At 43.1% G+C, this 14,924-nt stretch overlaps 1 protein-coding gene across 1 annotated transcript; it reads right to left on the bottom strand.

The window, feature by feature from the left end:
• Positions 1–11,231: 11,231 nt before the first annotated feature.
• LOC130281979 (protein spinster homolog 1-like) lies at positions 11,232–14,422 on the bottom strand. The gene is made up of 2 exons (XM_056529782.1): positions 14,271–14,422; positions 11,232–12,821 (listed from the first exon to the last, which is right to left on the bottom strand). The coding sequence occupies exon 2, from the start codon at positions 12,794–12,796 to the stop codon at positions 11,282–11,284; it is 1,515 nt and encodes a 504-aa protein (XP_056385757.1). The 5' UTR covers positions 12,797–12,821; positions 14,271–14,422; the 3' UTR covers positions 11,232–11,281.
• Positions 14,423–14,924: the final 502 nt, after the last annotated feature.

Below are 14,924 nucleotides of genomic sequence, written 5' to 3'. Positions count from 1 at the left end.
TCCCTCCTAGTTTCCCCCCTGTCTTTTCTACTCGCTCCCAGTCTTCTCATTTCTTGTTTTTATATATTTTTTCTATTGGTTACACAAATTCACCCTCTGCTCCCTTTATTAATGCCTGTTATACATGCATGGCTTTTATCCAAGATAGGTTTACTGTGCTATTAGTCATGGCCGTAAATGTTGGCACCCCTGAAATTTTTCAAGAAAAGTATTTCTCACAGAAAAGGATTGCAGTAACACATGTTTTGCTATACACATGTTTATTCCCTTTGTGTGTATTAGAACTAAACCAAAAAGAGGAAAAAAAGCAAATCGGACATAATGTCAAACCAAACTCCAAAAATGAAGGGGTGCCAACATTTACGGCCATGACTGTATATTCCTGTTATCGTTTTGATATGTTACCTATTTGTTTGTCACACACTTGGCCGCATTTTATTCGGGTGCTTTTTACCATTCCCATGTGCGGTCATGTTCTACCTATTTGTTACCTGACATTTCATGACTAAGGCTGGGTCCACACTACGTTTTGTCCCATACGGGAGCGCATACGGCAGGGGGGAGCTAAAAGCTTGCGCTCCCGTATGTTACCGTATGTGCTCCCGTATGTCATTCATTTCAATGAGCCGACCGGAGTGAAACGTTCGGTCCGGTCGGCTCATTTTTGCGCCGTATGCGCTTTTACAACCGGACCTAAAACTGTGGTCAACCATGGTTTTAGGTCCGGTTGTAAAAGCGCATACGGCGCAAAAATGAGCCGACCGGTCCTAACGTTTCACTCCGGTCGGCTCATTGAAATGAATGACATACGGGAGCGCATACGGTAACATACGGGAGCGCGAGCTTTTAGCTCCCCCCTGCCGTATGCGCTCCCGTATGGGACAAAACGTAGTGTGGACCCAGCCTAAGACTGCTTTTGTCTTATGGTTATGCTTTCATGAAAACTTTAATACATATATGCTATTAAAAAAAAGAAATACATAGATTTATTATGAGACCGTCAGTAAGTACATATACTTGTACACTTGTTATGTTAAAATGCAGATTAGGATTTTTATGTTCTTCCACACCTTGACACATTTGACAGATATATACTATGTAAATATGTTTATGTTCACTATGTATTCAAGTTTCAATGGTCCACAACAGATCATTGTAACTTGTAAATATGATAGATGATGGACATTGTAAATAAAATTAGTAATGAACAAAAACTGATTTTGCCGTGTTTTCAACTGTGAAGAAAGAGGTGCTGTTTGGTAACTATAAAAACAAGTATATCTTGTGATTGTCTGTATACAAGAGTGGGAAGTATACAAGTGAGTGAGTATAAAAGTGAGGGGACTTAAAATTAAGGGACTTTAAATTCAGGAAGTTTAAATTGAAATATATGATTTTATTTTTATATTTTTTTTCTGTTAATTTTTTCTATCCCCAAATCTAGTATGGCCTGCATGTTGGAAAATACAGTCCAGTGTGCATCTTGCACAATGTATGCAATCCTTGAACAACAGTTTGAGGTTGCATATTGTTTTGCGAGATGTGTGCGAGTTGTTCATTTGGAAGCCCAGATCCTGGATCTAGAGGAGCAACTGGCAACACTGAGATGCATTGACAACCCGCATAGGAGTCTCCTGCTCAGTGAGCAAGTACTCTTGGGGGTAGAGGTGGGGGAGGATAGTGGGACGGAGGTGCAGGACGGAGGTGCAGGACAGTCAGGCAGTTAGCTGGGTTACAGTTAGAAAACGGGTAGAGGGAAAAGTGTCAGGGAGGCTAGTCCTGAACTGGCACACCCCAACAAGTTTGCCCGGTTGGCAGATGAGGGAGATGCCATTTCAGAGCTAGCGGTACTGCAGCAGGACTCTGCCTCTGACCGCCAGGGGGTTGTCTGCTCCAGTAAGGAGGGAGGGAGGAGTGCAGGGCAGGCCAGACAGATACTGGTAGTGGGGGACAGACAGGGCGATCTGTCACAAAGACCGGGATCGCTGAACAGTGTGTTGTCTTCCTGGTGGTGAGTTTGGCACATCGCGGATCGGGTTGACAGGTGGCTGGGTGGGGCTGAAGAGGTACATATTGGCACCAATGACAAAGTAAGAGATAGGTGGAGTGTCCTTAAAAATGATTTCAGGGACTTAGGCTGCAAGCTTAAGGCAAGGACCTCCAAGGTAGTATTTTCTGAAATATTACCTGTACCACGAGCCACACCAGAAAGGCAGCAGGAGATTAGGGAGGTAAACAAGTGGCTCAGAAGCTGATGTAGGAAGGAGGGGTTCGGGTTCATGGAGAACTGGGCCGACTTCGCTGTCTGTTACCGGCTCTACTGTAGGGATGGACTGCACCTCAAGGGGGACGGTGCAGCTGTGCTTGGGGAGAAGATGGCTAGAAGGGTGGAGGAGTGTTTAAACGAGGGACTGGGGGGGAGGGAAGCTACAACATAGAGGGGGAAGACAGTGTAGATAAAGGGGGGGAACTTAATAATGTTCCTGGGGGTGGAGCGGAGGGAGGGGTTAGAATAGTTTATAGGGATAGGCATCATAGGAAAAAAAAACACATACACCATTGAAGTGCATGTTGACTAATGCCAGAAGTCTGTCCAATAAAACTGACGAACTGGAGTTGAAAATTTCTGAGGAGAATTATGACATAGTCGGTATAACAGAGACTTGGTTGGACGATAGCGGTGACTGGGCGGTCAACATACAGAGTTATAGTCTATTCAGGAAGGATCGGACAAAACGGAAAGTGGAAGAAATATATGGAGATAAAAAAAAAAATTCTGATAGGGGTTTGCTATAAGCCACCAAACATAATGGAAGAGCCAGAAGATCAATTACTGAGGCAAATAAACAAGGCAGCAAATCAGAATGAGGTGATAATAATGGGGAACTTTAACCATCCTGATATAAACTGGGAGACTGAGACCTGTGAATCTCATAAAGGAAACAGGTTTCTGACTATAAAGACAATTATCTGTCCCAAATGGTGCAGGGCCCGACCTGAGGGGGCGTCCTACTAGACTTAATATTAACCAACGTACATGAAAGAGTAATTAATGTGCAAGTAGAAGGACACCTAGGAAATAGTGATCATAATATAATACATTATAACTTGTTCTTCAATAAGGGCATCTCTCGAGGGGCCACAAAAACAATGAACTTTAGGAAGGCAAAGTTCAATCAACTCAGAGAAGCCCTTCCAATATAAAATAGGATAATTTCCTCAAAAAGAATAATACTGACACTAAATTGGAGACTAAATTGGAAAAATATCTTATATTTTCACTGTAAGATGTATATACCTTATGAGAATAAAAGGGTCAGAAATAAAAGAAAACCAATATGGATGAATAAAATGTTAAGGGGGCAATAAATGACAAAAATAAAGCATTTAAATTACTAAAACATGACATAGAATACTGTGTACAGTACTGGGCACCAGTGTACAAGGGGAATACGGGGAATGGGAGGACTACAGTACCCAGAAAGATTATCAGAATTAGGGTTATTTAGTTTAGAAAAAAGAAGGCTTAGGGGAGACCTAATAACTATGTATAAATATATCAGAGATCTCTCCTATGATCTATTTATACCCAGGACTGTATCTATAACAAGGGGGAATCCTCTACATCTAGAGGAAAGAAGGTTTCTACACCAGCACAGACAGGGTTCTTTACTGTAAGAGCAGTGGGACTGTGGAATTCTCTACCAAAGGAGGTGGTCATGGTGAACTCTGTAATTGATATGTATAATTGATGTATGTGTATGTATGTATGACATGTGCATATGTATGATAAATGTGTGTATGCATTATAGATGTATGATCTCACATACCTACACATCTAGCATACATACACATACACACATCTATCACACACAAATCCATCACACACATACACAAACATCTATCATACATACACCATACATACACACATTATACATACCCACATATATCATATCCATTGTGCATCTCACTGTCTCTCCTTCCAGCAGTGCCTAGCACTGGGAGTAGGTGAATTAAAACCTCCATGACTGGTCTCCATAGGTACATGGCGCAGCCATGCGTCGGGTCTATGAAGCGAGCTCAGGAGCTGAGCTCTCTTCATATTGGCTAATGCCAGACATCACCGATTAGGGTGATGTCCGGCATTAGCCATTTAGACACCACAATCAAAGTTGATTGTGGTGTCTAAAATGCCGAAAACAAGTGCTGGTAGCTCAGTGGAGCTGATCATGACACCCATGGCAAAATGCTGCATGGTCCCGATCAGCTGAAAGGATGGGCCGGAGGTTCCCTACCTTCCTCCCTCCCATCCAATAGGCGCTCCAATAATGCAGGCAGCCTCAGCAGCTTGTAGTACTGGAGCGCCTATAAAACTGATCAGTGCTGTGCTATGTCTCCTATGGCACAGCATTTATCAGTGTCTGCAATTACAAGATTGCAAGTAGTAGTCCCCATAGCAGTGTTTCCCAACCAGGGTGCCTCCAGCTGTTGCAAAACCCCAACTCCCAATTATGCAACTATAAACAAACTGTTTGGAAAACACTGCCCTAAGGGGACAAAACATGAAAAAAATTGTAAATTAAAAAAAAAGGGAAAAAAAAAAGGTAATAAATGTTAATAAGCCCCTCCCATAATAAGTTTAACCCACCCACTTTTTTCCATTTGGGCTATGTGAAGGCTCATTTTTTGCGCCGTGATCTGTTGTTTTTATCAGTACAATTTTTGCTTTGATGGGACTTTTTGATCGCTTTTTATAATTTTTTCTCTGGTATACAAAGTATAAATATGCAATTTTGGACTTTGATATTTTTTTATGTATACGCCAATATCACATATGTTTATGTCTAAAGAGGAACTCTGGTGGAAATACATTTTTTTCATATCAACTGGTGCCAGAAAATCAAAGAGATTTGTAAATTACTTCTACTAAACAAATCTTAATCCTTCCGGTACTTATCAGCTGCTGTATGCTCCAAATGAATTTGTGTAGTTCTTTTCTGTCTGACCACAGTGCTCTCTCCTGCCACCTCTGTCCATGTCAGGAACTGTCCAGAGTAGATACAAATCCCCATAGCAAAACTATCCTGCTCTGGACAGTTCCTGACATGGACAGAGGTATCAGCAGAGAGCACTGTGGTCAGACCGAAAATAACAACTCAACTTCCTCTGAAGCATACAGCAGCTGATAAGTACTGGAACGATTAAGATTTTTTTTAAATAGAAGTAATTTACAAATCTGTTTAATTTACTGGAACCAGTTTATTTAGATTTGTTTTTTCCACCTGAGTACCCCTTTAATTTTCCTTTGATTCACTTTTATTAACTTTTTTTTACACTACTTGGATTGCATACACCGTTCAATGCTATGCCATAGCATAGCATTGATCAGTGTTATTGGTGCTCTGCTGCTTCCACCTGCCATGGCTGGAGTATCAGATCATTGATCGGATGGCAAGGAGGCAGGTAAGGGCCCTCCCACCATCCTCTCAGATGATCGGGACACCGCGGTTTTACCCCAATGGTCCACATCAGCTCCGCTGAGTTGTCAGGACTGTATTACTTTTATTTCAAAGATGCCGGTGATGTCCAGCATTAGACACGGGTCCTAGCAGGTGTTAGCCGCCAGGACCGCCCCACTATGACACAGGGTCAGCTCCTGAGCCTGTATCATGTAAGAGGAGCGGGCGCAAGGTGTACAGATACGCCCCGTGTCTTCTGGAGTTAAAATTCAACATTAACCCCTTCAGGACCAAGCCCATTTTGGCCTTAAGGACCAGAGCGTTTTTTGCACATCTGACCACTGTCACTTTAAACATTAATAACTCTGGAATGCTTTTAGTTATCATTCTGATTCTGAGATTGTTTTTTCATGACATATTCTACTTTAACATGGTGGTAAATTTTTGTGGTAACTTGCATCCTTTCTTTGTGAAAAATCCTAAAATTTGATGAAAAATTTGAAAATTTTGCATTTTTCTAACTTTGAAGCTCTCTGCTTGTAAGGAAAATGTATATTACAAATAAAAAAAATGTTTATTCACATATACAATATGTCTACTTTATGTCTGCATCATAAAAGTGACGAGTTTTTACTTTTGGAAGACACCAGAGGGCTTCAAAGTTCAGCAGCAATTTTCCAATTTTTCACAAAATTTTCAAACTCACTATTTTTCAGGGACCAGTTCAGGTTTGAAGTGGATTTGAAGGGTCTTCTTATTAGAAATACCCCACAAAAGACCCCATTATAAAAACTGCACCCCCCAAAGTATTCAAAATGACATTCAGTCATCATTTTAACCCTTTAGGTGTTTCACAGGAATAGAAGCAAAGTGAAGGAGAAAATTCACAATCTTCATTTTTTACACTTGCATGTTCTTGTAGACCCAATTTTTAAATTTTTACAAGGGGTAAAAGGAGAAAATGTATACTTATATTTGTAGCCCAATTTCTCTCGGGTAAGCACATACCTCATATGTCTATGTAAAGTGTTCGGCGGGCGCAGTAGAGGGCTCAGAAGGGAAAGAGCGATAAGGGGATTTTGGAGAGTACGTTTTTCTGAAATGGTTTTTGGGGGCATGTTGCATTTAGGAAGCCCTTATGGTGCCAGAACAGCAAAAAACCCTCACATGGCATACCATTTTGGAAACTAGACCCCTTGAGGTACGTAACAAGGAATGAAGTGAGCCTTAATACCCCACAGGTGTTTCATGACTTTTGCATATGTAAAAAAAAATTTTTTTTTTTCACTAAAATGTGTGTTTCCCCCCAAATTTCACATTTTTCCAAGGGTCAATAGCAGGAAATACCCCCCAATATTTGTAACCCCTTCTCTTCTGAGTATGGAGGTACCCCATAAGTTGACCTGAAGTGCACTATGGGTGAACTACAATGCTCAGAAGAGAAGGAGTCATATTTGGCTTTTTGAGAGCAAATTTTGCTCGGGGGGCATGTCGCATTTAGGAAGCCCCTATGGTGCCAGAACAGCAAAAAATACCCACATGGCATACCATTTTGGAAACTAGACCCCTTGAGGAATGTAATAAGGAATAAAGTGAGCCTTATTACCCCACAGGTGTTTCATGACTTTTGCATATGTAAAAAAAAAAAAAAAAATTTCCACTAAAATGTGTGTTTCCCCCCTAATTTCACCTTTTTGCAAGGGTTAATAGCAGAAAATACCCCCCAAAATTTGTAACCCCATCTCTTCTGAGTATGGAGGTACCCCATAAGTTGACCTGAAGTGCACTATGGGCGAACTACAATGCTCAGAAGAGAAGGAGTCATATTTGGCTTTTTGAGAGCAAATTTTGCTCGGGGGGCATGTCGCATTTAGGAAGCCCCTAAGGTGCCAGAACAGCAAAAAAAAAACACACATGGCATACCATTTTGGAAACTAGACCCCTTGAGGAACGTAACAAGGGGTACAGTGAGCATTTGCCCCCCACTGGTGTCTGACAGATCTTTGGAACAGTGGGCTGTACAAGTTTTCATTTTCATGGACCACTGTTCCAAAGATCCGTCAGACACCTGTGGGGGGTAAATTCTCACTGCACCCCTCATTACATTCCGTGAGGGGTGTCGTTTCCGAAATGGGGTCACATGTGGGGTTTTGTTTTTTTTGCGTTTGTCAAAACCGCTGTAACAATCAGCCACCCCTGTGCAAATCACCTCAAATGTACATGGTGCGCTCTCCCTTCTGGGCCTTGTTGTGCGCCCCCAGAGCACTTTGCGCTCACATATGGGGTATCTCTGTAGTCGGGAGAAATTGCGTTACAAATTTTGGGGGGCTTTTTTCCCTTTTACCTCTTGTGAAAATGTAAAGTATAGGGCAACATCAGCATGTTAGTGTAAAAAATAAAAAATTTTTACACTAACATTCTGGTGTAGACCCCAACATTTCCTTTTCATGAAGGGTTAAAGAAGAAAAAGCCCCCCAAACCTTGTAACGCAATTTCTCCCGAGTACAGCGATACCCCATATGTCGCCCTAAACTGTTGCCCTGAAATACGACAGGGCTCCAAAGTGAGAGAGCCATGTGCATTTGAGGCCTAAATTAGGGATTTGCATAGGGGTGGACATAGGGGTATTCTACGCCAGTGATTCCCAAACAGGGTGCCTCCAGCTGTTGCAAAACTCCCAGCATGCCTGGACAGTCAACGGCTGTCCGACAATACTGGGAGTTGTTGTTTTTCAACAGCTGGAGGCTCTGCTTTGGAAACAGTGGTGTACCGGACGTTCTTATTGGGGGAGGGGGGCTGTGTAAGGGTATGTGTATATGTAGTGTTTTTAACTTTTTATTTTATTTTGTGTTAGTGTAGTGTAGTGTTTTTAGGGTACAGTCACATGGGCGGGGGATTACAGCGAGTTTCCCAGCGCAAAATTTGCTGCATCTCAAGATGCGAGAAACCCACTGTAAAAGCCTCGCCCATGTGAATGTACCCTGTACATTCACGGGGGTGGCGGGGCGGGGGGGGTCTTGCATCAGCTGTTGCAAAACCACAACTCCCAGCATGCATGGTCTGTTAGTGCATGCTGGGAGTCATAGTTTTGCAACAGCTGGAGGCACACAGGTTAGGGAACACTGAGTTAGAAACAGACAATGTTTCCCAACCAGTGTGTCTCCAGTTGTTGCAAAACTACAACTCCCAGCATGCCCAGACAGCTGAAGGGCATGCTGGGAGTTGTAGTTCGGCAACATCTGAAGGGCCAGATGTTGCTGAACTAAAACTCCCAGCATGCCTGGACAGTCAGTGCATACTGGGAGTTGTAGTTTTACAACAGCTGGAAGAGCACAGATTGGAGACCATTATACAATGGTCTCCAAACTGGGGCCCTCCAGATGTTGCAAAACTACAACTCCCAGCATGCATGGTCTTTTAGTGCATGCTGGGAGTTATAGTTTTGCAACAGCTGGAGGCACACAGGTTAGGAAACACTGAGTTAGAAACAATGTTTCCCAACCAGTGTGTCTCCAGCTGTTGCAAAACTACAACTCCCAGCATTGCCAGAAAGCTGAAGGGCATGCTGGGAGTTGTAGTTCGGCAACATCTGAAGGGCCAGATGTTGCTGAACTAAAACTCCCAGCATGCCTGGACAGTCAGTGCATGCTGGGAGTTGTAGTTTTGCAACAGCTGGAAGAGCACAGATTGGAGACCATTATACAATGGTCTCCAAACTGAGGCCCTCCAGATGTTGCAAAACTACAACTCCCAGCATGCCCAGACAGCCAAAGGCTGTCTAGGCATGCTGGGAGTTGTAGTTTTCAGACTCCTAGAAGCAGCAGTGAAGATCTTCACTGCTGCCTCTGAGGACCACATACTTACCCGTCGCTGCTCGTCCACGTGGCCGGTCCCGCGCTGCTCCTCGGTCCCGCCGCTGGATCAGGTAAGTCCGCCGGTCCCCACGTGTTCCCCCCGAATGCCGCAGGTCCCCGCGAGCCCCTGCAGCCTTCGTCCCCCGTTCTGCCCGACTTCCAGGGGCGGGCAGTGCGGGGGATCTGAACTTTCACCCCAGATCACTGTGATTGGTCCACAGGGACCAATCAGTGATCGCTGACCAGGACCATCAATTGATGGTCCTGGGGGTGAAGCAGAAGTTGTCCCCTGCTGGAAACAGCGGGACTTCTGCCAGTTAACCTGTGCGATGCTGCGCATCGCCGGGTTAACTGAATGTCATTTATAAACGCCGAGATGCGCGAACGCACTGCACAACCCGGCGTTTATATATGACATTCTGCGGGAAGGGGTTAATGAAACCACACGGTCAATGGCGTGAATGTTAAAAAATATATATATTAAACAGTGGTAAAAAAAAAGTCCCATAAAAACAAAAATGGCACCGATTAAAACTGCAGATCGCGGAGCAAAAAATGAGCCTCATACATCCCTTGATCTAGAAAAATAAGTATTATGGGGGTCAGAAGAGCACAATTTTAATCATACAAATTTATTTTTTCATAAAAAGATAACATTTTTAGGTAGTACATAAAAACAAAATAAAGATAATGTCATTTTTTATCAAAAAGTGCACTGCCAGGAATCCCCCCCCCCCCCAAAAAAAAGTTGCTAAATTGCCTTTTTTTCCAATTTCTCCCCAAAATTATATTGTTAAAAATTATCTTTTGTTTCACTTTAGATTTATTTGGTGTTAAAGTGAGTCAGGTCATCATAAAAAAGTATAAAAGTGTTATGGCTATGAGAAGGTGAGGTGGAAAAAAACGACACCCCCTCCTCCCTTCCTGCTCCCTCCTACGTGGCTGTGCTGCACCATAGAGCAACGCAACAACACCGGAGCAGGAGGAAACTAGACCAGGCAGGTACTCCACCGCCAAACATTATCTCCTATTCAAAGGATAGGGAATAACATGTCTGATCTTGGGGGTTCAGCTGCTGGGGACACCTGCGATCTCCACCGCAGCACCCCAGCCATCCGGTGGACAGAGCGAATTCCACTCCATGCCAGATCACTGGTGATCACACCCACCACACCCCCTCCATTCATGTCTATGGGAGGAGGCGTGACGGCTGTGTACTAGGGGCCGGCTACTCCTAGATCAGACATCCCTGATTCTTCGGAGAGGAGATAACATGTCTAGGGGCAGAGTACTCCTTTAAGCAAATCTCTCCCCATTTCATATCCTATTCCCTCCATTTTATGTTTAGTCAGTGAACATGAAATTGGGGAGAGATGGCTATATGAAATAGGGGGATTGGACATTAAATAGGGGGGAACTTCACCATTTGTTTATAATATCGAAATCACAATATTTACCTCCATAAACACAATCACACATATCGTGCAGCCCTAATACACACACATACACACATGTACATACACAAACACATATACACACATATACACACACAAACACATACACACATATACACACAAACACATACACACATATACACACACACAAACACATACACACAAACACATACACACATGTACATACACAAACACATACACATACACACATATACACACAAACACATACACACATATACATACACACGCACATATACACATAAACACATAAACACAAACACATACACACATACACACATAAACACATACACACTCATATATATCCCTCTTGTTATTAATAGTCTTTTTTAGGTCTTGGGAGGAGATTTACATTTTTCTATTTGGGGTTTGGACACAGTTGGGTCGGTAGAGAATATTTTTAAGGGGTAAAGTGGAACATAGAACAAATGCAGCTATTTTTTTCTTAATTTTTTTTAATGAAGTAAACGAGATAAAGGTAAGCAATGACTTTTCCTCAGTCTGAAGCGCGGTCCTCATCGGCAGGAAGCAGTGAGGAGGAGGAGGATGACGGAGGTTCTGATTCCATCTCTGCTTCTTTTTCGTCCCTCTCTATATATAGGGCCGTGGCCATGAAGAAGGCCCCTCCGATGACTGCCATTATGGTGCAGGTCATGAGAGCATACTCCAGGCTGCGGTATTTCAGAAGAGGGGATTTGGCATATCCTCGTTCGTAGGTGTCAGATATCAGGCCGATGAGGTACGGGCTGCCGGCGTCACCTAGGAGGTGATAGATTGTCATCTGCACGGCCAGGGCTGAAGATCTCCTCCACGGAGTTACTACTTTTAGTATAATGTCAGATATGAGGGTGAAATTTACTGACAGAAGCGTCTCTCCGATGAAGATGAAGATGTTGGTGGCAACGAGGCTGATGTTGCCAAAAGTCAATGCCAACAGAAGAAAAGGGGCGGAGAGCATCATCGCGCATCCACACACAAGCGGGTCCGCCCGTGGGTTGGATTTGCGATATCTTTTACTTATCTCCGTCCCTGCTACAACTCCCAGAATGCCGGAAACGACTGTAACCACACCAAATATTAGGATGTCGTGATAGTCACACGGTTCAGCACGGCAAGGGTCCTTCTCTTGTAGGAGTGTTCGTGCGTGGGTCAGGTATGACGGACCCCATACACCTATGGCTCCCACTATGAAGGATACAGCCGTCGATCCCATGGTGGTTAACATGAAGCTTCGATTTCTAAATAGTTTTTTCAGATCTGTCGCCCATTTGGCAAACTTCTGGGATTTGTTGTTCTTCTTCCCGTTTGTAGTCGTTCTTGGAAGCTCCTTTGTGACCAAAATCATCAAAGCCACAGCTATGAGGCCCAGGCCAGGGGTGACCCGAAACGCCCAGTGCCAATCGCCCCTTGCTGCATCAGTCACTTTGGGCCCGATGATGTATCCTAGTCCGCAGCCTACAGGTATGACGGAGTAAAACACGTTCAGCATGCGGGTCCGCTGGTCACTTGTAAAAAGGTCTGCAATGATGGAGGGGGCGATGGTGCAGAAAGTCGCCTCTCCGGCTCCAACCAGTCCACTCGTCAGCAGGAAGAGCAGGAAGTACCCGTCAGGGATGAATGACAGGGTAAGTGTCATGCTCAGCCAAATGATGACTCCTGCGCAAACAGTATATTTCTTATTACAGTGGTCGCCCAAATATCCGGCAATTGGTGCGACCAGCACGTAGCTTCCAATGAACAATGTATTCAATAAGCCGGACAGACTAGCATTGGTGTCATATGCTTTCTGTATATAAGGCAGCACCCCCGCCACGCTGGAGCGATTTGCATATATGAGCAAATTAACAAAGGCGAGGATCACTACGGTGATGATGGAACGTGCGGTGGACATCACGCTTAGAGATGGCAGGTTCTGCCTCTCAGGGATATCGCCCTTTTCTACATCCATATCACTATGGTCCTCCATTGCTTCTTCCTCCTCCTTCAGCAATGGGTCTTGTGGAGAGGCCATGGTCACAGGTCAGAGCCTGAAAACACTAGAGAGAGAGAGAGATAAGTGAACACATTAGACAACATGTCATCATTCCTGTCATTATACAATAGATCCTTCATACAGAGCAGAAATGTCCAGCACAGAACCACAAGATAACACTAAAACCATCGCAGCCTCAGAAGAAGACGCTTCTCTATAAGTGTTTTATATGGAGACGTCTTCCCTGAGGTTTCCAGTGTCTGCTAACCCTGAACCTGTCCGGTCCTAGTAATATCTGATAACCCTGAACCTGTCCGGTCCTAGTAATATCTGATAACCCTGAATCTGTCCGGTCCTAGTAATATCTGATAACCCTGAACCTGTCCGGTACTAGTAATATCTGATAACCCTGAACCTGTCCGGTACTAGTAATATCTGATAACCCTGAACCTGTCCGGTCCTAGTAATATCTGATAATCCTGAACCTGTCCAGTCCTAGTAATATCTGATAACCCTGAACCTGTCCAGTGCTCGTAATATCTGATAACCCTGAACCTGTCCAGTCCTATTAATATCTGATAACCCTGAACCTGTCCGGTCCTAGTAATATCTGATAACCCTGAACCTGTCCGGTCCTAGTAATATCTGATAACCCTGAACCTGTCCGGTCCTAGTAATATCTGATAACCCTGAACCTGTCCGGTCCTAGTAATATCTGATAACCCTGAACCTGTCCGGTCCTAGTAATATCTGATAACCCTGAACCTGTACGCTCCTAGTAATATCTGATAACCCTGAACCTGTCCGGTCCTAGTAATATCTGATAACCCTGAACCTGTCCGGTCCTAGTAATATCTGATAACCCTAAACCTGTCCGGTCCTAGTAATATCTGACAACCCTGAATCTGTCCTAGTAATGGCGGATTATAAGGGCTTGGCTGTATGGTCACTGGCCCATGTGAACTTCATACTGTAGATACAATTGGGCTATTCCGCTATATACATTTACTAATAATGAACCTACCCCACCTCATTGGGATCTATCCGTACCCTATATGACTTTCTGACACTAGTTGATTTGAAAAATGTTTTCCCTTTCGGAGTACCCGGAGTATTTCTATTGTTAGTACACACAGAATTCTATTATATACTATTATATTTCTGCCCTAATCTTTCTGTCATTCTTTTACTACATCACCAAATCTTTCTCATAGACTTATATCTTTTAGAACATCATGAATTAGGACTCTTTTTCTTGGGGGCTTTTTTGGGCATAATTGAACTTTAGCAGTTTTGCAAGAGAAAGCTCTGGTCATGATACTATCTGTGCGTTTTATTATGTTTAATGCCTAAGGCAAGTATTGTCACATTGCTATGAGGAATATAACTTTTGTTATTTCTTTTGGAAATTAATTTCTTGTTTTTTATGCTAAAAAAGAAGCAACAACAAAAAAAAAAACCCTGACAAACAAAATGCCCTGTGTATGTATGAATAGAAGAGGCTGAGACTTACCTTGTGGTTCTCTCTTCAGACAAGGAACGGTCAAAATCTCGAATTCTCTATCGCAAATAGAAACTCTCTAACAAACACTTTGCAACACAGGTTGTGAATGCAAAACACACTGAAGAGACTGCAGCCGGCGCGCACCTCCTTGTACAGCTTACGGTGACATCATCACAAGCATGTGTGACATCACAGGGTTCTAAACCATCTTCAGGTATGTGTATATCTGTATAGTAAATGTGAGTAGCCGTATTAGTCTAGTGATGCAGATTGTAATACCTTTTTTATTGGACTAACAGAATTTTGTAGAGACAAACTTTCGGGATTCCTCCCTGATAATTTATCAAGTCCTTTGATCATTAGTCCTTGTCTATTGGACTTGATAAAGGGCGGAATCCTGAAAGCTTGTCTCTACAAAATTCTGTTAGTCCAATAAAAAAGGTATTACAAGAGACTGCAACCTTTTTTTGATTTGTGTGTGTGTATATATATATATATATATATATATATATATATATATATATATATATTTCCAAGGAAAATGCTGTGGCACTCAAGGTATGGTGAAAAAATTAAAACTATTTATTCATCCCAAATGTGCAAAGAGCGGCGTTTCGATGGTCTCACACTTTCATTATCAAGCCACTTGATAATGAAAGTGTG

Source organism: Hyla sarda, chromosome 7, assembly GCF_029499605.1.
Source record: "Hyla sarda isolate aHylSar1 chromosome 7, aHylSar1.hap1, whole genome shotgun sequence".
Classification (NCBI taxonomy): Eukaryota; Metazoa; Chordata; class Amphibia; order Anura; family Hylidae; genus Hyla; species Hyla sarda.
Note: the sequence above shows the minus strand (reverse complement) of the source record. Positions and strands in the feature narration are given on the sequence as shown.